A 27811-nucleotide genomic window follows, 5' to 3' on the forward strand; every position below is an offset into this window, starting at 1 on the left:
GTCGGCCGACCAGCGTTGGAAATTGATCAAAAAATACCACTTTTCTTGAAAATGACAGTATACCAGGTGCCATGATTTTACAGGATGCTTTACACTGTCATTCACTAACAGTCCAGCAAGGTATTTCAAAATGATTTGGTAGTTTCATTTTTTGATGTTTGCAAATGTTGTATTTTCCTTTTAATGCCGATCTGTTTGCCTTTTGTCAGTACAGTGGAACGCTGCTACAACGAACATCGTGGGATCCACAGAAAGTGTTCGTAATAACAATCGTTCGGTACATGTATAGCAATCTTGAACCGCCTGTACCCTCTTTCGACCAATAGTGAACTGGCATTTCTCACATCTCACATCCCACGGCCGCACGAGGAGTCGTCACAAAACTTAAGCAATGGTTTTCCCTTTTATTGCTTTGGAAAATAATAGCCATCTATTGCTCTTCAACATTCGAACAAGATGTAACTATGGGTCGTTTGTTGTTCGGGAATTAAAAGTGGCCCAAAAAGTGTTTAATACACCCATGTACATTGTACAACCGGCAGATTTGTGGTTGATCTGTTGACTGTTTTCAACAACGATGTTCGGTACAATTTGTACATTAAAACCAGAAGCCAAGGATGATGTTGGGTATAGCCGAATGTTTGATATAGCAGTGTTCCACTGTAAATCATTTGATCAAAAACCTTGAGAGTCTTTGAGCTGTTTAAGAGTTACCGCCAATTTAAGAACAATATTGTTGATATATGATATTTGTGATTTTCTTTGGGCAGTAACCTTGGGCAATATTGACTTTTTAACGTTTTTTTTTTAACCTGAATCCCTAGGCCCTTTTGGCTAGGAACCATCCTCAATCCTGCAAAATCCTCCAGTTGCCACCATGTAAACATTGGATTCAGCCTCAATCCTCCAAAATCATCCATAATTTCTTGAATTTTGTTCAGTTGAGGAGTGATCATTGCCTCAATCCTTCAAAATCCTCCAACTTTCACTGGTTGAGGCAGTGACGATGACATTTCAGAAAGCAGTGCGGAGGATATCAAGCATAATACAGGGCTCAATTATGCATGGCTGAACGTAAACAATGCAGGGTACAGCCTACGAACTTGACACAATGCATCCCTCAAAATCAACCAACAGCTTTTTGGGCATTCAGCCTCAATCCTCAAAATCCTCCAAAACCATCTGGAGGATTTTGCAGGATTGCGGATAGTATTCACAGCAATTTTATTTATTTACAAGGTTCCAGATTTTTCTACAATCAAGTCTCATTTACACACACACATACATGTACATGTACAGTACATGTACTTCCACCGTAGCTCCCTCTGTCCAGCTAGACTCCAAATGGACACATTATTTGGCATATTTTGTTAATAAGGCCGTTTTTTTTTAATTACTTGGATTACGGAATCGCCGCCGGAAAAAATCGGAATTTTGAAAAAAATTAAAAAAATCGCCGCCAGAAATTGTCGATTCTGACTACCATGACTACCCCAAAAAAAAAAAAAAAAAAAAAAAAAAAAAGTGCCTATTGTACAAAAAACTCTATATTGCGCGCTGTCCAGGCCTGTAAACCATAGTATTAGTACTGGTTTGATCGAACGACATGACATACACCGCGTTCCCACTTGATTTGGAAAAAGGCGGATCAAGATCCGGCATTTTGGTGTGATCGTTATCTTACCGCAACGAAACCGCAAGTCGCGTTCCCACTTATGCTTGATCCACCTTTTCGTAAGGAAATGTTGGGTCCGAAAGGTCACTGAGTTCGGAATTACGCGCGCTCTGTGGGAGTGCCATTGTTGCATGGTTGCATGCTAGGCCAGGATGGGTCAGTTTTCAAACAGCACTATCAGAATTAACAGACAAAAATTACGCGAATTCACCAACATAAATCACGGATCCGTAGAGGATCCGTGCGTGCATAAATTAAAAGGTGAAATCCAACAGAGCCGCTCACGTGTGACATCACGGCAGAAACCAATGCATCGATAAGGGATTCCCTGGTTCTGAAGCTTCTCATTGGTTAGAAACGGTCACATGATGTACTACGACATCACTTTCCAATTTTCTATAATCAATAGACCGCTTGCAGACGCGTTCGATAATTGACGCGCTAAGGTGAGCGACGCCATGTTATGGGACAAAATGTGCGTGAATTGATATACGCCTGTCCCACAACATGGCGTCGCGCGCCTTCGCGCGTCGACTATCGAACGCGTCTGCAAGCGGTCTATACTTCAGATTTGTCACCCCCGTACGTACCGCGTTATCGGCACTATTCCCATCGCATACTCGTAAGCTTTTCAATGATTCTGTGCCAAAGTGAAGTCTTTTGGTGAGTGTGGACTCAGAGTCATTTATGGATGGAAAAATAAGTAAAATTTCAGGAATGAAAAAGGTTTAGTAATGGACGAACACGCAACAAAAATAAGGCCTATAGTGTAGTTTTAGGATACCACGTGCGCTTTTGCATGCGCGGTGCTAGCCCGTAGTTCAGCGGTTGTTTATTGTGCATGTTGTAAACGCTGGAAATGTCCACATGAGCTACACGCCTGAAAACGTGTTTCTTCGTTCATGAGACCGCAACATTTTCGCGCCACTCGTGCACCGGGCGGATGTTAACAGGTCAAATTGCCGGATCAGATCCACCTTTTGCGTTCCCATCTGATCGTGATCCTGCAATTGCCGGATCTGATCCACCAATTGGGTGACTGTTCATTCTCGTGCCCGTTTTTGTTTCTTCATGTCTCTATGGGCGCCGCCATGTTGGATGATAGGGCGCCCCCATTTTTTTTTTTTTTTTTTTTTTTTTTTCATTTCCCGCTCGCCGCCGGAAATGGGGACCCAAAAATTCCGTAATCCAAGTAATTAAAAAAAAAACGGCCTAATTGGTCCCCTCTGCTATGAAAAATTGCTTTTGATAACCAGCCGCAGTAGGCTGGTCCTGAATATTCACCCAGACTAGTCCAACCACGGTAGGCTGGTCCTCAATAGTCGAATAGACTAGTCCAATGGTTAACTATCCGCTCCGTTCACAAGTACCCCCTCACCGGCAAAGACAGTACAGTTGGGGGTGACCGACTGATGCCATCTTGCCTGACTGCAATTCAATTGCCGCGAAGCGCGGCCACTGCGTGGACATAGTACAAATCCCCTGGTGTGCGTGCGTCACACACAAGGAATGGTGCACGTCAACCAGCGAAATGTCCCGCCCATGGAACGTCATTGCTAGGTAAAAGGGCGCCCTCTTTCGTCGGCGCACGGAGCCCATGGTCCTTCATCGAACTTGCCCTAGGCTTAACGTGCGGCGTACACAAACGTTTCCAATGCTGTCACATGGCCACCGCAAAGAGCCAGCGATTGGACTGCAGGCGTTGCGGTTACGGGTGTGACGAGTCCAATCACAATGGCAGTGTGCACAGATTATCCCATGCCCGACGTGAAAAGACGAAGTGCGCTCGGCAGTAACCACTCATGAAGAAAGTTGTGTGATCTTTTGTACACTTTTTTGTGAGAGTTTCAGCAGCAGTTTCTTTCGGATTGGCCTAACAAAACTTCAAGGTAAACGGAGGTACCGACACAGGCATTTCGAGTTACAGGGGGTGTACAAATGTAGGTACTCATGTACATGTATAGACCATTATAATGTTGCAGCCATTTTGATTTTTTTCCCATTCAAATCAACGTAACCAAAGCGAGGCAGGAAGGAAAATTAGTCTGGTTCCTTTTTCCACAAAAACCATTATCATTCAGAACTGTTATTGGATACACGGAACATGACTGAAATTGTGACAGCATGATGGTCTATAAAATCCCATTCTCTTGACGGGAATGCAGTATGACTTTGAGATAAGTGGAGACTTGACTTTTCATATGACTTTGAGTTATCGGGATTTCACTGTAGTTTATAAATTATATGGGATTGCAACATAACATTGCAAAACTTATATATGAGGTTTAAATGTCCAAAGGGATTGAAGCGCTGAATTCGGCAGCTCAACAGGACAGATGTGCATATTAAGAGTGCCCAAGGTGCAGGGTTCAAATCTTGGTGAGAACTTTTTTAGTTTCCCATAATATACATTTTCCTATTTTGTTTTTAATCAAATCACATTTTAAACTGAGGTCGGGGCAAGAATGTTGCATTCTGAGGTTGCTTTTTACATATTATCTCAATGAAGGTCAGTCATTGCAAAAATGTTGAAAAGACATGAATCTGGGACAGAGAAACTTTTCCAATTTTGTTAGAAAATACTTCAAAAATGCACTCAAATCCTTATCGCAAATAGCAAAATCTGAGAGCATCACGGGAAGACTCAGGGACATTGACTGCATACATGTACGTATGCTGTCAAAGCGTACGCTGTATGGCGCACCACTGCGGCGATGGTGTGCGCGTTCGAACACAGCGTTCGTGCGTAGATCTTTGCCCCCTTATCCTGCAAATAATGCTTTGCGCAGATGTGTAGTTTGCTACATGTATGTGTGATAAGGCTATAGACTTTGTACACAGAAGTAGCGTCAGGATACAACTATTTTCTTTCTGAGGTCAATATTTGTTTTGATCGTAGCTCTGGAGGATATTTTTTTTTTTTAATTGAAATAAAGTCCGAGAACCATTCAGTTGACAACTGACGCATGGGTGCAACTGTGACAGGTGTCTCCAAAAAGTATCCAATGAGTTGATGGCCTTTCATTTGTGAGTTACGACAAACCCTAACATGCCGAATAATCTGTATATTTTTAGTCAGGTGTACTTTTGACATTTTTTTTTGTAGCGTGTTGCAAATTCTTCAGCTGTGTACAGTGTAGTAGGGCAACAATAGTCAATACCATTGAGCAAAAAATTCCAAACCATTGTGTACACTTGTCAATGTACATGTATTTATTACCATTCATTCACCATTGCAACTGCATAGGATTCAAGTGTCATGTTCAGCATGTTCAGTGACAAGGGGGGAAATATCACGACCGTCATGCTTTAGTTTTATTTCATTGTTCCCAAATCAATCCTAATATTTTGTAAAGGTGTAAACTGTTCATGTCTCTTATTCAAAAAAATCCAAACCTAGACCATGAAAACCAGTCAAAAATGCACGCAAAAATGGGTTCGTAACATACTCGACGCAGCATACAATTTTACATGCAGAAAGCAATGCGGCTTTCATGCGTGTCATGACACAATGGTTTTATGTACACAAACACGAGGTTTTCGCATACGAATGCGTGCATACGGCTCCAGCACGAGATTCAGCCATTTTTTCCCACGATATTTACCGCCTCGTTTTCCTCCAAATCCCCGTTCTTTTCGTCTTCATCCTCGTCCTCGTCGTCCCAGTGATATCCATTGAAGTCCTCTTCGTCGTACTTGGGGATTTTGACGACTTTCACGGGCACATAATTCTTCCGTTTCCGCGGTGATTTTTGCGGCATAGCCGCCTCGGCTAAACGCCGTGCCACGCCCGGGCTTCCCTCGAAATTCACGGCGAGTACCGATTGGTTCCCGTTAGCAGCGAAATATACGCCACCTTGGGGTTCATCTTCCATGATTCTGGTTCAAATCGGCTCATTTTAACGCCATTTCTCCCAAGATTTCTCACGTAGCAGTGGCGATTTCCTTCCAAGGACGTCGAACAAAGAGCTCCAATTTTCTCCTGGTTTTTAAACTGCGGAAGCCATATTGAAATTTGGGCATTTAAATTGATCCACGCATGCTCAGAAAGGTTACGAGTCACGTTGATTTGACGCGATTGGTCGTGAAAAGTCGAACCGGCGGGCCAATCAGATTTGAGTGGGTCGATGTATTGACCAATCAAAAGCGCGCACGCAGGTCATGTACGAAAAAAATTGCGGGAAAATCGCGCGAATCTTCAAGCATTTGCGAAGATTGAAAAAGGGAAGTTTTTCTTTTTGAAAATTCAAATCCCAAGTGTTTTCAAAATGAATCGCCTGAAATTGCAAGACACTTTCAGTTTTTAAAAGGGTAATTTATTACCATAAAGATGGTCAATTTTTCTCTGCTGCTGTCAGGTTTTTTTTCTCAATATATTTTTTCCCCCACAAATTCCAATTTTCAACTCGTTTTCAATTGATAATTGATTTTTTTTTCAATCCAGGATGAACTCTTCAAACTTTAAGTAGGTAATGTCTTATTTATGCACTTGTGTGTGTTTTTTTAGCAAGAAAAAAATCATTTCAAAGTAATTTCAGTGAACTATACACTTTAAAATGAAAGTTTAAGGGCAAAATTATCAGCAACTTTTTTTTTTAAATGGTCCAATAATGTAAAAAATTTAAACGGATATACTCTATGTTGAACAATCATTCTTTGAAAAATATGTATATGAATCAAATTATCGGTAAAAAAAACCCTCATATTATATTTTTAAAAAAAAAACGATCAGATGATAAAGTGCAATGACGGAGGATTTTTTTCTCAAACTGGGCCCCATCGAAGGCATTAAAATGAAAAATTTTGTATTTTGTTTTCTCTCTTAGTTTCAAGGGAATCAGGTTGGCACAGTGGTTACTTTCCTCACCTCCAACACTATGGCCCGGGTTCGATTCCCGCCCGGACCACAGAATATTCTTTTGGGGTTTTCCTCCCACTTCTAAAAACTTCCATTGAAATAAATTGTTCAAATATGGATTTTCTGCCCTATTCTTAACCTGAATTTAAAGAATTGAGGCATATTTTAAGAATAGGGAACAATTATTATTATTTATAAATTTTACAATGCAGTATGATAATACGTTTCTTTTTTTGTTTTCTTACATAATGAAACTGTTTATAAATAAAGAACACAGACACGATCAAACAAATGGCTTTTATTCTTTGGACAGCTTAAACAATAAAAATACTTTAACGAAACACATCAAATACAAACATTAAAACAATAGCCCAATTTTTTTTTTCCTTAAGTTAAATATATAAGTAAGATTTGAGGCTTTGCGTGGTGGAGATACTAATGGATGAAAGGTTTGCGGAAACACCATGTGGGAATAATTTCTCAAACAAAGAGAAAGGGTCTGAAAAGAACCAGAGGTATAAACTCGACATTTATAAATATTTGCAAATGCTTCATGCCATACGCACACAGTAGACACAGATTTGAGGCAAGTTTGAACCATAAATATCTTTTAAAAACTTACTCCCTTGTTAAAAATTATTCTGCTTAAAAAAAATTCTTCAAAGATTGGAAATACACTGGAGTATTTTACAGGAATCAATTAGAGTCAATGACATCTCGGTGTGTCGCGTACTTGAAAATAGAGAAAAAAGTCTGTAAGCAATTGATGGGTTAATACTCTCACAACTTTTAAACTTTGGTCGTGTTTAAAATTCCGTTACTTGAAAAGTATGTGAGTGATTTGAATGATTCTTGTACTAAAAGAAAGCTTAGGCCAAAAACAATAATAGTGCTGCTTCCGGTTTCCCTACCTTCCCTATTCTGACAGCCCCTACCCTGATTTTTTTTATGGGAAAAATGAGAAGAAGAAAAAACACCCAAAACCATCAATTTCTACCTTTTACCCTTGACTATACGCAGACGCCGCCATACGATCGTACACAATAAAAGTTGCCCCCCAAAAAAAGATTCCCTACCTACTTACCCTATTTCGAACGCCATAATCAGAAGCAGAATTAATTTCTTTGGGCCTAATATGAATTCGGCTTTCATATCCTAGATTTTGAAAGTGCTACATGCAGAACTTCACTAAAACAATAGTCCCGACATTTGTGTTTCGTTTTTTTTACTCACCCTGTAGAACAATGTCAGCTACAAATTAAAAAGTCGGTCCATCTCATGAAATCACGACAAATGCAACTGATCCTATATACCTTTAAAGGGAATGCACAACATTTGCCTTTGCTGCAGTTTTCAGAAACAAATGGATTTGGAGGATTAGTGTGTTATAGCAAATATTGTCACACTGACTTGTTTCAGGTTTTGGGCTTGTAGATGCTGGAAAAACCAAGCAAACCAATCATTTTCTTGTAGTCTGGTTCCCTGACCCCACTTAAGATGAAACGGAGCAATTTTTAGACTTTGGGGAACTGTAAGATCGGAGAATCAGTCTAGCAGGCTTGTACCTCTTCACAGTTGTGTAAGCAATTGCAAAAAAACCAAGGAATAACTAATTATGAAAAATTTGGAGCAGTTTTTGAAAAAAAGCCAGTTTTCTCCAACGCTGGTCGGCCGACCAGCGTTGGAAATTGATACAAAAATACCATTTTCTTGAAAATGTCAGCACACCAGGAGCCACGATTTTACAGGATGCTTTAGACTGTTATTCCCGAACAATCCAGTAAGGTATTTTGTGATAATTTGATCGTTTCGTTTTGTGATGTTTGCAAATGTTGTATCTTCCCTTTAAACAAGACTCTTGAATGAATTGCTACATAAGCCTGGTGCTCACTCAAAGATTATACAGGTTTGTGAACATACAGAATAAAATAAGTCTAGCGCATGTGCCTCAGTGCCCTGGCAGGCACCTCGTTATGGGGAAGTTTTCTATTGTTAGGGAAATAGGGACCGAGTTATGGGGACTTTCTGCTGTCCCCATAGTGTCTTCGGTTCCCATAATAACTATAGCTCAACAGGTGTAGTCCCCACAGTAAGCCAGTTTGGTATTTCAACTGCGCATGCGCACAATGAAATGGGTTACGGGTCATTCAGGATGATCAAACGTTCATCAAAGGCGCATGAACACGCAGGGAGACAGTTGTGCGATGCTCGTGCATTAATTACTAGCAGAATGGGCATTCACGTAGCATTGTGTAATATCGCGCCAGTAATTTTATCCCAAATGACCTTTGACCTGGACTACCTCATCGAGATACGAACTGGCTTATAACAAGATAGAGTGTATTTGTTCTGCATAACCCCCGAGGACAGACACACAAAAGGGAGTCTTTGGGAGTTGGGTCCTTTGTTGAAAAGGCTTTTGTGCTTCTATCTATGGGAAAGTGTTATATTACATGGACAAAGGGAAACACAAAGCATTGTCCTCAGGAGTATAGTAAAACAAGAGTGTGTGGGTAGGCATACACCGCGTTATGGGGAAGTTTTTTTCATTGTTAGGCAAATTAGGACCAAGTTATGGGGACTTTCTGCTGTCCCCATAGCATTTTTGGTCCCCACAAATACCTTGCACAGACGACTGTAAGTCCCCATAATTACGGAACAAGAATGTGTGTACTCATATGTGTGTATCTACTGTTTATGCGTAGAGTCCATAGACTCTAGAATAGGTCACTTCATAGAGATTGCCACATGCATCGGCATTTTGGGCATCAAATTTTCGTGACCTGCATCGGCTGTGCCATATTGCGACGACATTTCGAGCAACACACGTGCATGAACATTTTGCACACTGCGCGCACACGCACCTGTTGGCGTTGAACACGCAATTGTAATTTTCCTACAAAGGTGGCGTCCTATGACAGAGATCTATAGTTACATAGAATGTGTTCGTCTTTCGTAATCCTTACCTCTTGACAGTATTGCTGGACGTCGTTCAAGTGCGTGTTGAGGGCGTCGTTCAGTTTCTCCAACTGCAGCACACACTTTGCATAGTTCTCCTTGAAGTCCAGCGCCGAACTCTGGTTCAGGGATTGCTGTGAGGGTTGACAATAGGGTGGACACATAGGCATGCGAATACAGTGGGGGAAGTAGTCGTAACAACAAAAACAATTGAGGCATTCAAAAAGACAATGTGTTTAAAATATGGATCCAATATCATGATGTTGCTGATGTTGCGAATTGATGGATTAAATATTTGCAAACTGTCAATAATTTGTTGTAAAGTAAAGTGTGTCACGAGCCAATGTGGCCCATCAGGCCAGCATTTATCTCCGGTTTCAGTAGCATGAAATGATTGAGAATATTTCTACTCCCCCTGGATGGGATGCTAGTCCATCGCAGGTTACTCCCCAGCTAATGCTGGTACCCACGTATACTCCTGGGTGGAGAGAGGCAAGTGGAGGTGAAGTGGCTTGCCCAAGGACACAACATGACCAGCAGCTGGATTTGAACCCCTGACCCTCTGATCATGAGTCACGAACCCTAACCACTAGGCTACACTCCCCAATAATTTGTTGGAATCAATTTAACTAGTTAGAATTGTATCAAACAGTCCGGAGCTTGAAGTAAAGTAATTCCAATGTGAAGACGAAGGCTTACTAAGTAGTACAACCAGATAACCCTAACCCTGCCAGACGCAGCACAGTGCATCAGGTGGAAAAGAACTGGTGCACTTTGATGCATTCAGCTACCAACACCAGTGCATGAATGGCCAGCTCTGAAACAATGAGAGCTAGTCCCATTGAACAATGCAACAGTTGTATCCTGCTGCATGCGGTGACCACGAACTCTGAGGCAGTGTGGCCTTGAGACTTTTCCCCTGATGGATCTTGCTACATTTGGCAGGCTTGTCACTTAGTCAAGTGTTGCATGTTGCTACGTTTGGCAGGGTTCTAGCAAACAATAATTATTTGGGAGGCTAATCATCCTTACTTGCAGCTGGTATGCTGAATTGCGAATGACGCGGCAACAACGTGGTCGGGCCGCTGGCACGTAAAGGCGCCTATGGCTGCCGGCCACATCGACCCATATATGACCACGGAGCACAGACTGAGATCGAAAGTGTTTGATTTTTCCGGAGGGAGGAAAACCGGAGGGCCCGGAGAAAAACCCTCGTGGCACAGGAGAGAACCAACGCACAACTCTACTCACATGCGATCCGCGGCCAGGATTCGAACCGTGGTCACCTTGGTGAGAGGAGAGCGCTTTACACACAAGCCACCCATGCCACCCTTAAAACATGCCGTGGATCGGGTAAGGGTTAATCCAGTCATGACTTGAAAGAACTGGTTTGCGCCGGTCCAAACCGACCACTTACCATCCTCTCGGCATCTGTGTTCATGTCTTTCAGTTCTTGCAAGAGGTCCTTCTTGATGCCTAGTATCTTGGATAATCTTGTCTGCGTGCACATCAAGAAAATGAAATTTGACTGCTTGGACAAAATGAACTGACACGATCAACTTTGAATTGTCTCATGCATAACGTCAAGTTAATTCACAAAACACAATATAAAGTTCGACCTACATGTAGTACTTCTGCTTTTGTAAAAAAAATTATAAAAAATGCTTCATCCTGAATGAGTGATCCACGATCGTCTTTCCCAGGTTTGCAACACTGTTAACTAATTCACGCCAGGTTTATTTTTGCTGAAAATTTTGATTTTCACAAAAGGCAATATTTCCCAGCCAACATCTGATATACACCCAAACGCCACAAATACTGATTCGCAAGAGTCATTTCAACACTATTTGCACGATATTTCTTGCCGAAACCTCAGATGTTTCAATATTCCAGGGTGTGCCCTGGAGCGTAAATTGTACAACAATAGGCCGTGCACAATGGCCAATTCAAGATCAACACACGGTCCGCCTCCACAGACTTCACAGACTTTGTGTGTGTGTATAAAAGGCATGAGGGATTAGCGTGTTTGGACGTCACTCAGAGGCGAGTCGAGGCAATCTTGACATTTTAACCCGTCAGCCATGCCAGGCTATAAAAACAGCCAGTGCATGTTATCACGGCCTCCGACGAGAACTGGTTGAATTTGCTAGCATTTATTTAGGGGGAATGGGGGGGGGGGGATCTTGTAAATCCCCCCCCCCCCATTCACCCTTGAAGTACTGTGACGTAAAAGTATTCCTTAGCCACATGGGTGTTAAGGTCATTTACGGCAAAATAATTATGAGTTTGGAATAACGGTGAATATATCAATTTCATGGCTCTGTTGGCCACAAAACCCAGCTTTTTCACAATCACCATACTGAGCGTACAGCACTTTAAAAAAATATGAATTTGGACGTGTACTGGCAAATTGAGAGAGTTTTTCTTTCTTTCCTTTTTCATTAAAAAGTGAATTTTGATTTTCAATTGTTATTTTTTACCCATCCACCCACATTTTCACGAAATGTTTTGAAATTTTAAAACATCGATAATTTTAAAGCTATAGTCCATCATTTGCAGCCATCCGAAAAGTAACTGGCGTATTTATTGTTGAAAAACATACTTAGTTGAAAGATAGTGAGGGAACTAAACTCCCTGTGAAATTATTCTTTCTGGGAAGCTGTCATTTTGAAGTAATCAACGAAAGAAGGCATTTCCAACGGTGATTCTTAAGAAGCACCGTAGGAAAATTTAAATTAGTAGTTCGTTTTGTTATTCAGCGCAGCGCGCGCAAGTATTGGAACGACGCACACGCGCGCGCGGTTGTTATAATTCGTCGGATCAGTGCACGACGTTGCGTATAGCTGCAATTCAAAACAGGATTCAGTAACTTTTGATTTGAAATTGAGATCTTAGAATGCTGGTTTTTCTCGGAATGTACAGCTGAAGCTTAGCTGAAACTTCATCAGGTTAGTTGCTTAGTATCCTTTATTAGATTTTGAACTCTTTTGTTGCTTCAAACGAACAAAATGCACAAATTACAAATGATGGACTATAGCTTTAATGTCAGTTAGCATGAATATTAGATTTACAGGAAGCAGGGCCATTGGACGCTTACCACAAGGACCAGGAATTTCACAGGGAATCCACCTAACTTCTTCTCATCCCCCTGCAGTTTGCCTCTGAGCGGTGACATGCCCAGCATGGGGTCGTGGTCCAGACCTGGGGAGTGCAAGCCGTCCAACGTTATCCTGTTTTCAAAAAAAAATTGAAACGTTTTTTTAATATTAAGGATCTCCAGCTAAATTAAGGATGTCCCACTATGTGGCACATTAGGACTGCAGTCGATGTGCTTAAAGTAATTTTTTTTCTGGAAACCATTTTTTTTGTAGAATGAGATTTTGACATGGCATTATGAAGGGCGAGTAAAAAAAAAAAGGAAACCCAAATGGCAGGACCAATTTTTTTTAATGAAGCTCTGCATGTAGCACTACCAAAATCTAGGATATGAAAGCCCAATTCATAAGCTTTCTTGTAGTGAAAGAATCATTCAAATCACCTATGTACTTTTGAGGTTACGGAATTTTAAACACAACCACCGTTTTAAAGAAGCTCTGCATGTAGCACTACCAAAATCTAGGATATGAAAGCCCAATTCATAAGCTTTCTTGTAGTGAAAGAATCATTCAAATCACTCATGTACTTTTGAGGTTACGGAATTTTAAACACAACCACCGTCACAACCACCGTTTTAAAGTTCTGTCCACGGATCACAAAAAGGTAAGTGTTTTTTCAGCAAAATGAAAACAATTCACATAGGGATGTGTGTAAATTGTTTTCGTTTTGCTGAAAGAACACACCTTTTTGTGCTCCGTGGACAGAACTTTAAAACGAAGCGCGCCACCAGGGGTGAACTTTCAGGCTCGATTCACACGAGAGGAAATTCCATGGGCATCTTGGAGACAACCAAATGCGCCGCAGACTAAAGGAACCATCGGGAAGAACAAGGTATATCATTTCAAAATCAAATGTGATATGGCCCCTAACCCTCCTCAATCCTCCAAAATCTTCATGTCACTTTTGGAGGATTTTGGATGAATGTTGTTTGAGAAACATGATTTTGGAGGATTGAGGATGAATGGTGTTTGAAGAAGAGGAGGAGTTTGGAGGACTGAGGTTGAATGCATTTTGAGAGGCAGGACTGTCTGACCATTTTGCAGGATTGAGGTGCTGGATATCCTTTGTTCGAACATAAGTGCACAATTTTGGAGAATTTTGGAGGATTGAGGATGGTCCCTAGCAAAGAGGGCCTTGGGGGTTAGGGTTAATTAGTTACACAGTTCTGGGGATTTATTCTTCCTGACAGACTGGTTGGTTCGACGTACCTTGGCGGTGAGAACAGACTGGGTCTTGGTCTCTGCTTGTTCAAGAAGGCGGATAATGGCATTGTTTCCTGCGGCTCTGTCCCCTGGTTACATACAAAAATGATAGGGATTATAAAATGAAGAATGGGTTTGTAGGATTTTGCAGGAATGAGGGAAAGTAGAGGCCAGCCATCATTCACTAAAATAATAATAATCGGCATTTAAGAACGCTCTCATTAGTAAACTAAATCACAGCGCTTACAGTATTATTATTATCCCTAATCATTGGGCCAATTAAACATTCCAAATACCATCTCAGTTCCCTGGGGAGCATACAGCTCGATGCTGCCTGTTAGGCGCAAGCAAGCTTATTCAATCACAATAACCATCTCTGCCCTCACAGGTACCCATTTACTCCTGGGTGGAGAGAAGCAATGAGTGACAAAGTGCCTTGCTCAAGGGCACACGCACCATGACCCCCGGCTGGACTTGAACCCACAACCTGCAGCTTTACCCACAGACCACGAATCCAATGCCCTTAACCACGAGGCCACAACACGCCACGAGATGGGGCTTGATGTCATTTGAAACTTGGTAGGTACAAAGAGTGAGCCATTGGGTTCCTGCACAGTGGAGGAGTTTGCAGGATTGAAGAAATTAGAGGACAGCCACCATTACTTTGTATGGGGCTTGATGCACCTTCAAACTTGGTAGGTACAAAGAGTGTGCCATTGGGTTCCTGCACAGTGGAGGATTTTGCAGGAACGAGGACACTGTGCCACAAGGGTTTTTCTCCGGGCTGTCCAGTTTTCCTCCCTCCTCAAAAATCAACACTTTTGATCTCTGGCTGTGCTCCATAGTCAGACATGGGTCATATGACGGCTGCCTAAGGCCCCTTTACATGCCTGGGGCTCAACCACATTGTAGCCACGTCCTTCACAACTCAGCTTCTCAGCTGCGAGAAACGATGATTAGCTCCCCCCCCCCCCCCCAAAAAAAATTATAAGACAGTAAACTCCTGCTAAACCGGCACTCTTGGGACCCGAGAATTTGTGACGACTTACGCGAATGCTGATATGTGCTATAAGTTGTCATTTTGCCGACTTACATGAATGGTCTTTTGCACACATGATTCATTACACTAATTGTCTTCGGTTTACCCTGGATTATCTCCTTAATGCTTGAGTTGAATCCAGCAAATTAATCCTCGAATTGTATCATCACGTTTGGGGTATTGCTAGTGGAGACCACGATGTACATATGTACATGCACAGTAACAAATTAAATGCGTGCGTGGTCCGGTATATACCACGCACGCATTGACTGCAGCTAGCAGTAGTCATTCAATAAGAGGACCCCCAAAATGGACAGAGCGCATGCGTACAGCCGAGAGGGGGTACTGGTATTGATATGCTCACGATACATATGTGATGTATGCAGCAAAGATCCTATAGCGCCGCGTAGTAGTATACAGTAGGACACCCTTTTTTCGACACCGATGCATGCAGCGATCACGGGCCGTGCGAAACCACTTTTCACTCGACACTTTGCCAACCGCAGTACAGGAAGTCGATGCCAATGCGTGATTTGTTGAATGCGGACTTACACAAAGGATTTTGTAATGCTTTTTATGGAAAGGGGACCGAGAGTAACACGACGACTTGAGCGAATGGCGACTTATAAAAGCCGACTTAGAAATAAAAAATTCAATGGAAATGCATTACGGATAATCGGGACTTCAGTCAGACGGCCGACTTGAGCGATTTGACGAGCTGTACGATGTCGGTTTAGCCGGAGTTAACTGTATGAAAAAAACCATAAGCCCCTCCCCTACTTAAAAACAAAAACAAAAACGAGCATTAGCAATAACAAGTCAGTTACACTGAGTGACTCCTACAACTATCATCTACCAATGTGAGAGGATGTCACGGAATGCTGCCCAACTTCATGGGAAGACCCGTAACACCAAACTTACTAAGACTTCCGTGTCTGGAATAGTGTGGGTTCCCAGGCCGTGCCGGTCAAAGGTCACCCGGTACGTTGCATTCTGGGTATCGATGGCGTCAATCTGTCCGGTGAACAGCCCGTCGTGGGGGTTCCGTAAGCGAGCTGGAAATACAAAATCCTAATTCCTTCAAGATCAAGTCACTCAACAGCAACAAAATTACACAAACAAGTCCAATAGGTGGGAGCGGACATCCGGGGAATTTTGTTTACATTGGCTTATCTCGCTCCCAGACTCATGTTCTTGAAACTCAATGGTTCTTGAGTCTAGAGTGTCAAATAGAAACACAAAGCAACTGACGAAAACTAGTGTGCAAATGAATAGTATATAAATAATGAATGTTAATTGAGTGCAATGGTGAGAATATTTTCATTAGTTACAAGATTGAATGTTCCATTCAACAAGGCAAAGCCGAGTTGAATGGAACATTCCATCTTTAAATGAATGAAAATACTCTCACCATTGCAGAGATGCCAACTTTACAGACTACAAAATAGTAATGATTCTTCCTGCAAAGAGTAATGCTAATGTAAATACATAGGACAACAGTCAAGTTTTAGAGTAACCACAGTGCTTTTCAGAGTAACCACAATGTTGGCGTATAGGACAGCTGGAATTTTCAAGAGTAGTAACATGCCTCAAAATCCTAATAATTACTCCAAAAGAGTAATGGTTGGCATCTCTGCCATTGCACTCATAAACAGTCATTTTTTTTGTTTTATATGATATCCATGAAGATTTTTGTTGTTTGGCTGGAGTATAAAACTTTAAAGCTATAGTCCATCATTTGCAGCTATCCGAAAAGTGGCTGGCGTAATTATTGTTGAAAAACATACTTGGTTGAAAGATAGTAAGGGGACTAAACTCCCTGTGAAATTATTCTTTCTGGCAAGCTGTCATTTTGAAGTAATCCACAAAAGAAGGCCTTTCCAACGGTGCTTCTTAAGACGCACCGTAGGAAAATTTAAATTAGTAGTTCGTTTTGTTATTCGGCGAAGCGCGCGCAATCATTGGAACGACGCAAACGCGCGCGCGGCTGCTATAATTCGTTGGATCGCTGCGCAACATCGCGTAGCTGCAATCGGCTCAGCGAGAACGTGTCTCGGACGCTGAATTCAGGCGCAATTCAAAACATGATTCAACAACTTTTGATTTGAAATTGAGATCCTAGAATGCTGTTTTTCTCGGAATATACAGCTGAAGCTGAGCTGAAACTTCATTAGGTTAGTTGTTCAGTACCCTTATTTAGATTTTGAGCATTTTGTTGCTTCAAACGAACAAAATGCACAAATTACAAATGATGGAATATATCTTTAGAACAAACAAAACTCACAAAATTGTATCAAATCCATTACTTTTTTTCAGCTTGTTCAAAGCTAACAATTGGTTTAAAAGTCAAATCACTGAAAATAATGAAAATGAACGTTAGTTCTTAAAACAATGCAAAAAATCTTGTAGGCAACTGCATCAACTTAAAAGGCAAGTTTTCTACTGCTATGACGCATGCTATGGCCTAATAACGCAAAGATCGTATAGCGCCGGGCCGTCGCTGAGCGTATTAGCGTGCGCGCGTCGTGCAATAGATCAAAAGGGGTGGGACGAAAATGCACTGTAAATGGAACCAAAAATGCACGATTATGACGTAGGCCATGCAATAGTTCGATTAATGAATGCCGTGTGAACTACAATCCTCCACTCAAATGACAAGGATTTACTTGGGTGTTATATAAATGTTTTCATCGGATGACGTCACTCTGCCCCGATCCATTGAATAAATAAAGGACTGCCCACGCCCATGAAATATAAAATAAGTTCTTATACATGTCAGATGTAACAGGGACACAAAAAATTGGACCCCAAATTTACGGAATGGCCCCATTGGTGTGAATTCATAACATATTTCAACTTCAGCAAACTTTGTTATGTTTTTCAAAATTAACGTTCTCCTTTAAAGATTTCCTCCCAAATTTCAGTTTTATTTATAATTAATAAATACCTTGGAGAGTTGATGGTTTCTGATTGGTCGAGACTCGATCACGTGGCCGGGCATTAACGGTGATAATGGACCGGCTTCAAAGATCAAGCGAATAAATGGCCCCTGAACCAGCATTGATCAAGCCCCGTTCAGCCCTATACAAGCCAATGATTGGTCAAAATATAGTAACAGGCCTGCGGTAGCTTGTAACAATAGAGCACTGCACATGCGCTCAACCCCCATCGCGTGAGACTGACGCGCGCGTACGCAACACAGTCGCTAGGGATGCGTGCGTGTGCGCGCGTAAGGAAGTTTTGAAACGACATCATACAGCAGTGCAGTAAGTTACGACGAAAGCGTAGATCTACGATTTATTTTCTTTGAAACACTTCACCCACCGACATATTTACCTTTCCTAAACCAAGCATCTTTGTAATTCCGGACACAAGGAATGTGTAAACGAGATTTCAGCTTTCTCCATTAGGTAAAGATATGAAAACATTGTTGTAATTTGTTTCGCTACGGCAGCAGTTTCTGTTGAGTTTACGTCGTTATAGCTGTTAAGCTAAAATATGGCCCATGAACATGAACACAAAAAAGTCTGGAAATATCGCCAGAAAAAAGTCACAAAATTGGAGCATTTTAACTGTTTATTTCGTTAAAAAGGTATTTATTAATGGGAATAATAGTGTGAGGATCCAGTCTTCACTGCGTGATAATGACCGGGTGTGGGGGTGACCGCTGTTAATGGACCGAGACGAAGTCGAGGTCCATTAACAGCGGTCACCCCCACACCCGGTCATTATCACGCAGTGAAGACCGGCTCCTCACACTGTTATTCCCTTATTCTACGGATAACCCGACTGTTACAGTACCAAGTACCTGTATCTCAGATTGTCCGCAAAAAAACCCAACACAGCCCTCCTAAATCTTTTCCACATATTGAAACATTCCTGAGCTACGGTTACTGTAACAATAATGTGCTTATATAGCGCTTTATACCAAAGGTCTCAAAGCGCTTCACAATTATTACCCCTGTTCATCAGGCCATGAGACCAGTTTTCTGCAGCAGATCGTGATCAGCGCATTCTGGTTTCTACCTACACGGGTACAAATTTATACACGTGGGTGGAGAGGGCAATTGCAGTAAAGTGTCTTGCCCAAGAACACAAGCACCATGTTACCCATTAGGGTTCCAACCAACGTACCACGTACGGCACGTGAGTCGAACGCCGTAACCATTGGACCACAGCACTCCACAATACTTACAATAAGCCTCTGTGCTGATGACGTCACACTTTGTTTACATGTGCACTTTCCTATGGAGCCAGTGGGGGCCCACGGTCCATTGAGCACCATAGGAAAGCACACCCGTAAACAAAGTGCAACGTCATCAGTATTATTCAGAAACCTACCGGTGACTTTTGTTCCGATGACCAAGGGAAGCGGTATCTCCTGAGGAAGGTCTTTCATGTCGCTGGTGTCCAGCTCGTTGGATTTTCTTTGCTGCAGCAGCCTCAGGCGGCGCCGCTTGGCGTCCAGCGCCGCTCTCTCCTCGGCGAAAAATGCCGGGGAACATCTGATAAAGAAAGGAAACGTTATTAAATGACGTTTTGCGCACTCTCCATAATTGAACAAATGAGAAACTCCATCGCCCAACGAGCTGTAAAGTTCCAAAGGTCGACAAATTTTGTGACCTAGGTGGTTAAGGTTTTGTAACTCGTAATCAGGCGGGGTTCAAATCCAGCCACTGGGCCCAATTTCATGGCTCCAATTACCATTAGTGAAAAATCCCTGCTTAATGTAGCAGGGATTTTTGACGGGTTAGCGAGGTATTTTGGCTTCTGCGCATGCGTACATCCGTAACTAAGGATTGTGTGCGCGTACGGGACTGGATCGTGTGCAAAGTACGCACGACTTATTTATCCTGAATGCGCACAAAGCCAAGCTGTAGCGCCTTCCCTCGTGAACATCAGGCATTGTCGGCGCCCGAATACGCTCGAATTTAACTTGTGATAGTCTCGCAGACAAATCCCGCCCCCCATTTTGGATCATTCAAAGCAGTGCATGGACCAGGAACTAGTCTGGGTCTCCCCCAACTTTCCTTTTCTGGGCCGTTGAAGGGGTACTTGTGCTCGAGCCCATATCAAATATATTCACAAGTACCCCTTCACCGGCAAAGAAAGTACAGTTGGGGTGACCGACCGACGCCATCTTGCCTGACTGCAATTTTGCCGCGACGCACAGCCGGCCGGCAGTACATGTACCACTGCGTGTACATAGTTCAAATCCCCTGGTGTACGTGCGTCACACACAAGGAACGGTGCGCATCAACCAGCTAAATGTCCCGCCCATGGGACGTCGTTGCTAGGTAAAAGGGCGCCCTCTTTTGTTGGCGCACGGAGCCCATAAGACTCCGGTATTATTAGTTAACACCCACCTCCTAGGTTTACCCATCAACCTGCGAATGATGCACCATTCCACCCTCGTCAGCTTCCGACACTTGAGTTGAGGGAAGGACTCCCTCAGGCAGATCAGAAAATCGTTCTCACCACTGAATAGGGCCCTGCGACAAACAATAAAAAGTAGAAAATGTTACTAAAATTGCAAAATGAAAAGTAAAGGAGCTATATGTGAACCTTGGACCGGGAAAGTTCAAGTCCAGTGCTCTACCAACTAAATTATGAACTATTGAGCCTAAATGTGGTCTCTGTGCAGAAAAAAAGGTGGACACATTACTGAAATTGGAAAGACGAAAGTAAAGGAACCATAGGTGAACCTGAGACCAGGAAAGTTCAGGTACAGTGCTTTACCAACTACATTGTTAACTACTGAGCCTTAAGTGGTCTCTGGGCACAAAGAAAAACTAGACATTACTAAAATTGGACAAATAAAAGTAAAGGAACCATGGGTGAACCTGAGACGTGGAAAGTAAGAGTCCAGTGCTCTACCAACAAAATTATGAGCGATTGAGCCTTATGAGTGCAGATAAGCCAAAGCATCCTCCAATACACTTAAGCTGGACTACACTAGTATATTTCAAGTTTAAACGTTTAGCCACTTCACAAAGGCTGACGCCTGTCCCAGTATGTTTGCACTTGGACGTGTTTAAAACAAAAAAATTCATGATTTTATTCATAATAGCACAATGAGCGTCGATCTTGTGCCAGCAGCATATTGAAATCATAAAACACAATAAATTGAACACATTGTATAATATTGACACAACAAATAGGGCCAATTTTTTTCCGTTTCAGAAAAGTGCAAATTCAGTTTTCAAAAATCCTAAATTCCGTTTCCGGCTGAAAAATTCCGTTTCACATTTATTCAATATATAAAAAGGCATTTAAACATATACCATGTACACAGAAAATAATTCCAAGACGATAATGAAATATCGTAATTGTCGCAATATAAGCCGCAGCTTATACGTTGAATTTGCCCATGAAAATGTTTACTGCGGCTTATACACAGGGCGGCTTATACGCCGAGACTTGAAGAATAAAAATGACATTTACATGTGTATTTAATGTACTGGTACAAGAAGAGATGTGTTGCTGAAATAATTATCAATTAAGAAAGTCATTAACAAACCGAAAGCACGTCCCACAAAAAGGTACCGAGCGGTAAAAAGTACGACTAGTGAAAGCTGTCCCTTGGACATCGACAACCGGTTGTACGTGATGCTGCCTATGCTGCATGCATGCTGCGTGAATTCCCCATGGACCACACCATTTGTGGTAATAAAGGGGTGTACTTTATTGGGAACAATAATTACCAATATTTCCCCTGTTTAAAAAAAGAAAAAAGACAACTAATACTTTTTATGGAGTTTGAAACATATCTTTATTTGATAATCAGTTGTTCAACGTCACAATATAATTTTTTTTTCTTGAAATGTATTCAAGAAACGATGTAAAACTCAAAACAGGGGTGAAATCACCCCTTACGAAATTAATGGATTCGTCCATAAAAATCTCAGCATCGTGTTACAATCCAAACTTGAATTTTTGACGTTACTACTCGTTAGTAATCACAACAATTTGATAAGTTTTGCTGTAAAAACGGACTTGTTTATCCTTTAGGACAAAACAACTCAGCGTCTGTTGCCACAAAGCAGGATTTGTAGCACTCCAGTCAGACAACACATGGTGGGTTGCATACTCTCTCAAGTGCTGGGGGAAAATAATGTCATTCGCCGGCACAGGCTCACTGACGAGCCAGCCGGCAGCAATTCCCGTTTTTTATTTCTCATCATCAATTTCCATATTTGTTTGTAAGAGTAATCGACTGTAAATGATTTGACATAACTTATGTGGCCCTTTTATAGCTTTCGTAGTGTAAATGGAACTGGTTCAGAGCATTTTGACTAGAATTTGGAGGCCTTACAAAATTGAACCGCTGCGGTTGGTGCGGCTTATACGCCGATGCGGCTTATACGCCGACTTCAAATCTTAATTTGCAGATTTTTGCGTGCTGCGGCTTATACGCCACGCGGCTTATATTCCGAAAATTACGGTAGTCGTTTGGTTGGAACGCGGGAAAATTGCCCCAAAAAAGATTGCTATTTTATCGACGGCCGATCAATGTACAGACGTAGTATTTAACGTCACCACAGGCAAGTCGTATACTGCACCGTCAGTGCCACACACGCAAGAAACATGCAATAGCCGCACAGGCCAATCCCATGACCTCACACACATCAGCTGGCCGAAGCGAAGTTCATGTCCGCCATTTTGGTTTCGCGATAAAGTTAGCGACAAAATAGGATGGTTTACAGTAGATTTTTGGACCTAAGCACAGTATGCATTTCAACAGAGCCAAAGTTAGATTTTATACGAATGGTTGATTGATTGAACGGAGAAAAATAAACCTGCCGATGGTGCAAAAGAGACCTGCAAGAGCGTGCCGTGAGTGTGATGATTTTCACCGTGTGCTGACCGACAGCTACGGCGTGCGTTTGGATTTCGCCCCCCCCCCAAAAAAAATCTCAGCCATCGAGTGACAATTTTTTTTGAAACTCGGTACATGCATAAAGCAACTCATCATGAACATACCCAAGAAATTTCATGACTATAGGTCAAAGGGTTTTGGAATTATGGTTAACTAATTATTCATATGTACGAATGGTAATTGTGCTCTGTGTAAACGACGTATATGGGAAAGTTCAGATTTCATGGCGCGTAGCACCGGAAAATTTTTCGCTGTGCGGCAACCCTTGGTCCGATTTTTATGTTTTTGGTATCAAAAGATGCGCAAGGCTCGAGGCTAAAAAGTCATAACAGCTCAGGTCGCGAAAAAAATTTTTTTAAAGCTAACGCCGAAAATGTTTGGGGGGGGGGGGGCCCTTTTAGGGTGAAAGGAATCCTCAACGCTTTATGAAACGCATGTGGCAGATCGAGACAACGTAAAATCATATAATGTAGGTTTCGTTTATACAAAAATTTGTCACCTGATTAAGATTATTTCGTTTAAACATTTAAACGTGTAAACTATCCTCACAACCAACATGCGCTAAATTACACCAAAAGAGCATGGTTTAAGGGGCGCTAGCACTGACTTGTCAATGTTGGAGTAGAACCACTCGTAGATGCACCACTTGTAGGCTTTAGGGAGCTTGAGCAGGTTCTTGAGCCGTGCCCCGGTCTTCTGGGCAGACTTCTTGGCCGGGGTGCTGAGGATCAGGTTCTGGATGGCCGCTGCGGAAGACTTATGAGGGGTGGAGGGCACCGAGTGAGACTTGGGGTGGGGGTCCCGGGAATGCTGGGATTTGGCCGGCTGAACAAAGGAGGTTGGGGGGGGGGAAAGAATGGTTCAAAATGTGTAAGACATTTAACACTTGTATTACATTGTATTACATTGTATTACTAAGTATATATTCCCTGATGGATCTATCTATCTATTAACACACTTAACCAAAGAAAGTCCCCCCCCCCTTCCAATACTTTTTTGTCTAACTCAAAAACTACTGAGCACCTCTCGCTCAAATAATGACTAATCAGTAAAGAAATTCCTTAGCAATCCAGCCATACTCTTTATTTGGCCCAAAACAGTGATAATGTGTACAGATTTATGCAATTTATGACAAACGATACCGAAAACAGTTGTACTTTTGTATACGTGCAAGTTGTGGTTCACACTCACCTTACACGCATACAAAAGTGCAACATTTTTTCGGTACTATTTGTCATAAAGTGCATAATTCTGCACACATTATCACTGTTTTGGGCCAAACAAAGAGTATGGCTGGATTGCTAAGGGATTTCTGTACTGGTCAGTTGTAGTTTGAGCAAGATGTGCCCAGTAGTTTTTGAGTTTGACAAAAAGTATGGGGGGGGGGGCTTTCTTTTTTGGTTGAGTGTAGTTTAGGCGACTCCACACTGATTTTACTGGAATGAATTAAGAACTCAGACTCAAAAATGTGATTTCGTCTTACAATGACCTTGCACCAACGATTCACTGTAATAGTTCGTTATAAGTGACATTTTCCAGGTTTTTTTCATTGATATTTTGCCAGGTAAAATTGTGATCAATTCCGAACAGAATCTTAACTCCTGGATGGAATCAAAAATCAGTACCAACAGTTTTTGGTTTTTTTGAGACGCCAAAGCCTATTATACAGCTGAAGCTGGGACTTACCGAATTTGTGGGCGTGGTTCTGTTCCTCTTAGGGGAGGATCTGATAGGGGACATGGACGTGTCTTCGTCATCGTTAAAGATGAGTCGGTTGCGCTTCCGAATTCTTGGAGGCTGTGTTAAGAAAGATGTACAAAAAAGATGACCAAAACGGCATACATAAAATATACATTTGTTTTACAGCCAGACATCACTAAAAACTAATTTTGAGTGTTCATCATGTGCAATTGCAACATAAAATGAAGCTACAAAAACATGTTCATTTTAAACAGGTAAAAAAAGACACTGATAAGGCCAAAAAAAAAAGGTCTCCGGTTTCTGGTATGCGCGCGCGTCGCCGTAGCCATGCGCGTCGGCAAAATGAAAAAGGTTTTTTTTCAATGAAAGATGATGTCTCAAAACCGCCAAACTCACTGGTTTGACTGGAATCCTGCTGCTGCACAATTTTAATGTGTTTTTAGATTGGGTTATGGTCGAGAATGAGCTTTATGTGGCCTCTCTGGACTCTCATATATTTGCACTAAGTTTAGTCGGGCACCATTTGCAGTCATCAGCCGACATTTGAAGCAAAAAAATCAGGTAAAAAAAAAAAAAACAGCCGCGTCACCGCACCACTTTTTGGGCAAGCTCCATACCAGAAACCGGAGACTTTTTTATTTGGCCTAAAATGGGAACTGCCAAAATAGGACTATATACCGGTAGCTCAGTTGGAAGAGCACTGGAACGGCAATAAGGAGGTCGTAGGTTCAAACCCCGCTATATTGACAATTTACAACACTTTTACAAATTATTAACATGCACCTAGCCACTTTCCCTTTGGGTTTATTTGAAAATGAGTATGTTCACATCATAGAGTGAGCACCATTACAATATTGTTTGTGATGATTTCTTTATATCTCGGGGACTTTTGCATCAACCCATACTGACCCCAATCCTTTAAAATCCATCAATATGATTCAGAATATTTTACAGGATTGAAGCCTTTTTTTGTTTTTGTGTACAACCATAGACCAGTGATAAAGCAGACAACTTAAAGGGAATGTACAACATTTGCTTTTGCTGCAATTTTCAGAAACAAATGGATTTGGAGGATTATTATGTTAGAGAAAATATTGTTTAACTGACTAGTTTCACGTTTTGTAGATGCTGAAAAAACCAAGAAAACCTATCATGTTCTTGTAGTCTGCATGGTCTGGTTCCCTGACCCCACTTAAGATGAAATGGAGCAATTAATTCACTTTGGGGAATTGTAAGGTCAGAGAATCACTCTAGCAGGCTTGTACCCCTTCATAGGTGTGTAATCAATTGCAAAGAAAAGTCAGAATAACTAAATATGAAAAATTAGGAACAGTTGTTGGAAAAAAGCCAGTTTTCTCCAACGCTGGTCGGCCGACCAGCGTTGGAAAAATACAGTTTTTCTTCAAAAAGTCAGCACACCAGGAGCCACGATTTTAAAGGATGCTTTAGAATGTCAGTCCCTAACAATTCAGTACGGTATTTCGTGATAATTTGATCATTTTGTTTTTTGATGTTTGCGAAAGTTTCTTTTTTTTCTCAGTGCCAGGACAAGTCGTGGAATAACATTCCATCCCTCTCCCATCCCACCAAAAAGAAAAGAAATTCAGAGTAGGGTTGTCCATTTTGAAACTGCCAGCTGCAAATGCGCTCTGCGCTGGTCAAAAGCGCCAGTTAAAATTTGCGTGCAGCCATCGATATGGAGTGTTTTGCAGTAAGTATTTTATAAATGTTAAGGGCTTGAACCTGCTAAAAGGGATAGAAACAATGTACAGCCGTCGACAAACAAGTTATCGTCGACAAAAAAACTGAAAATGAAATGTTGCAACTTTATGATAAAGTAACATCACAGTCGTGTGTGTATGTGGGTAGTTTTGTTTTCTTTCGAATATTTAAAGCGACAAAAAGATATTCTTATATTCGGTTGATGATCGAATATTTGAATATTCGGTAAATTTGGCACAGCCCTAAGCTCTTTGTTCCTTCAGGCATGAGAATGAACTTCAATGAAAAAAACCAGGAAACTTGTGCCCAAAAAAAAAAAAAAGATGTGAAATTAGCCAAAAAAACAGTCTCAAAATAAATAAAAACGCAGAAATTTGGGCAAACCCCCCCCCCCCCAGGAATTCCTGTTTAAAGTAAACAGGAAGATTCTCATGCCTTCCTTCTGTGTTATGCATGGGTACACACTTTGATCACTCATTGTCACTGAATTAAAGAGGTTGTGGAATGCTGAAAGTAGTTTTGTTTTTTACATTTTTTTATTGTAGAGTAGATCCATATCATAATGACAAAGTCCCATTCTTTAATTTGTAATATGCGTTTATATGTTTATAACACTGAAATTCATCGAATAATTTGTTGGTCGGCAAGCGCATAATTGAAATCAACAGTCGTCGGGTTCTTCGTAAAATGAGAAAAAATTGTGACGTAATAAACAGGACTCGTATATACTACGCTGCATCGGGAGTCCTGTTTATTACGTCACAATTTACTATGTTTTGTTTGCGGCCCCAACGATGACTTTTACACAAATTGCACGTTCGGGTCGAAACAGGACCTGAAAAACAACTCTCAAAAGTACCTTTTGTACTCATTTCATGACAGACACAGTAGTCGTTTTTTATTTCATCACACCTTAGGCTACATATACCCGAAAAATGACGGAAATGTCTTCGAGCACTCCCCAACCTCTTTAAATAACAAAACCTGTCGACAGTTTGGATGTTACGCTGCAACTATGGCATCGTCCCAACTATAGTTAGAATGATCCCAATTACACAGGTAGCACTGTCCCAGCTATAGTTAGGAATTTTCAAACAATAGTTGGGACTGTCTCAACTATAATTGGGACCATTGCCATCGTTGGGGCATAACACGGGCACTCTGTGCAGGCTCTCTATTAATTTTTTTCAGCCGATACTTACATTTCCCCTCCTTGGGGGTGTGGGTACCGGGTCTTTGATAGGTGAGGGACGGTTCCTACCAGCACTGCGAAGGCTCATCAGAGCCTCCACAGAGGAATCTGCACACACAAAAACAACAACAAAATAGGAAAGAATGTTGCAACCTGACGCCACTTTTTTCTTCATATATCAACTCACTATAAAGTAAAGGTCAATCATTGCAAAAATGATGTTAAGACATGAATCTGTGCCTGAAAAACTTTTCCAATTTTGTTAGGAAATACTTTAAAAAAATTCTTGACTCTCCATAGACTTTGCACACAACCGCTGAAGTGGCGTCTGGATACTACAATCTTTCCAATAAATAATATGATTAAATTAATTTAAAAGAAAAATCGAAAGGGCATTTTTTTTTCAAGAAACGGCAATAACTGTTGTAG

General features: G+C 41.6%; 1 protein-coding gene across 2 annotated transcripts in view; it reads right to left on the bottom strand.

The window, feature by feature from the left end:
- Window positions 1–27811, bottom strand: part of LOC119721488 (protein lin-9 homolog) — a 36308-nt gene that overhangs the window by 6856 nt on the left and 1641 nt on the right. For both annotated transcript variants that reach the window (XM_038191570.1, XM_038191576.1), the window contains exons 2-11: window positions 27393–27490; window positions 24454–24564; window positions 23375–23592; window positions 20255–20380; window positions 19230–19393; window positions 15810–15943; window positions 13856–13938; window positions 12589–12721; window positions 10909–10989; window positions 9500–9625 (exon numbers count right to left, since the gene is read on the bottom strand). In XM_038191570.1, the coding sequence (XP_038047498.1) occupies window positions 9500–9625; window positions 10909–10989; window positions 12589–12721; window positions 13856–13938; window positions 15810–15943; window positions 19230–19393; window positions 20255–20380; window positions 23375–23592; window positions 24454–24564; window positions 27393–27490 (1274 nt within the window). The remainder of the gene's footprint in view (window positions 1–9499; window positions 9626–10908; window positions 10990–12588; window positions 12722–13855; window positions 13939–15809; window positions 15944–19229; window positions 19394–20254; window positions 20381–23374; window positions 23593–24453; window positions 24565–27392; window positions 27491–27811) is intronic.

The sequence above is a fragment of the Patiria miniata genome, unplaced genomic scaffold (assembly GCF_015706575.1).
Source record: "Patiria miniata isolate m_02_andy unplaced genomic scaffold, ASM1570657v1 HiC_scaffold_1, whole genome shotgun sequence".
Taxonomy (NCBI): Eukaryota; Metazoa; Echinodermata; class Asteroidea; order Valvatida; family Asterinidae; genus Patiria; species Patiria miniata.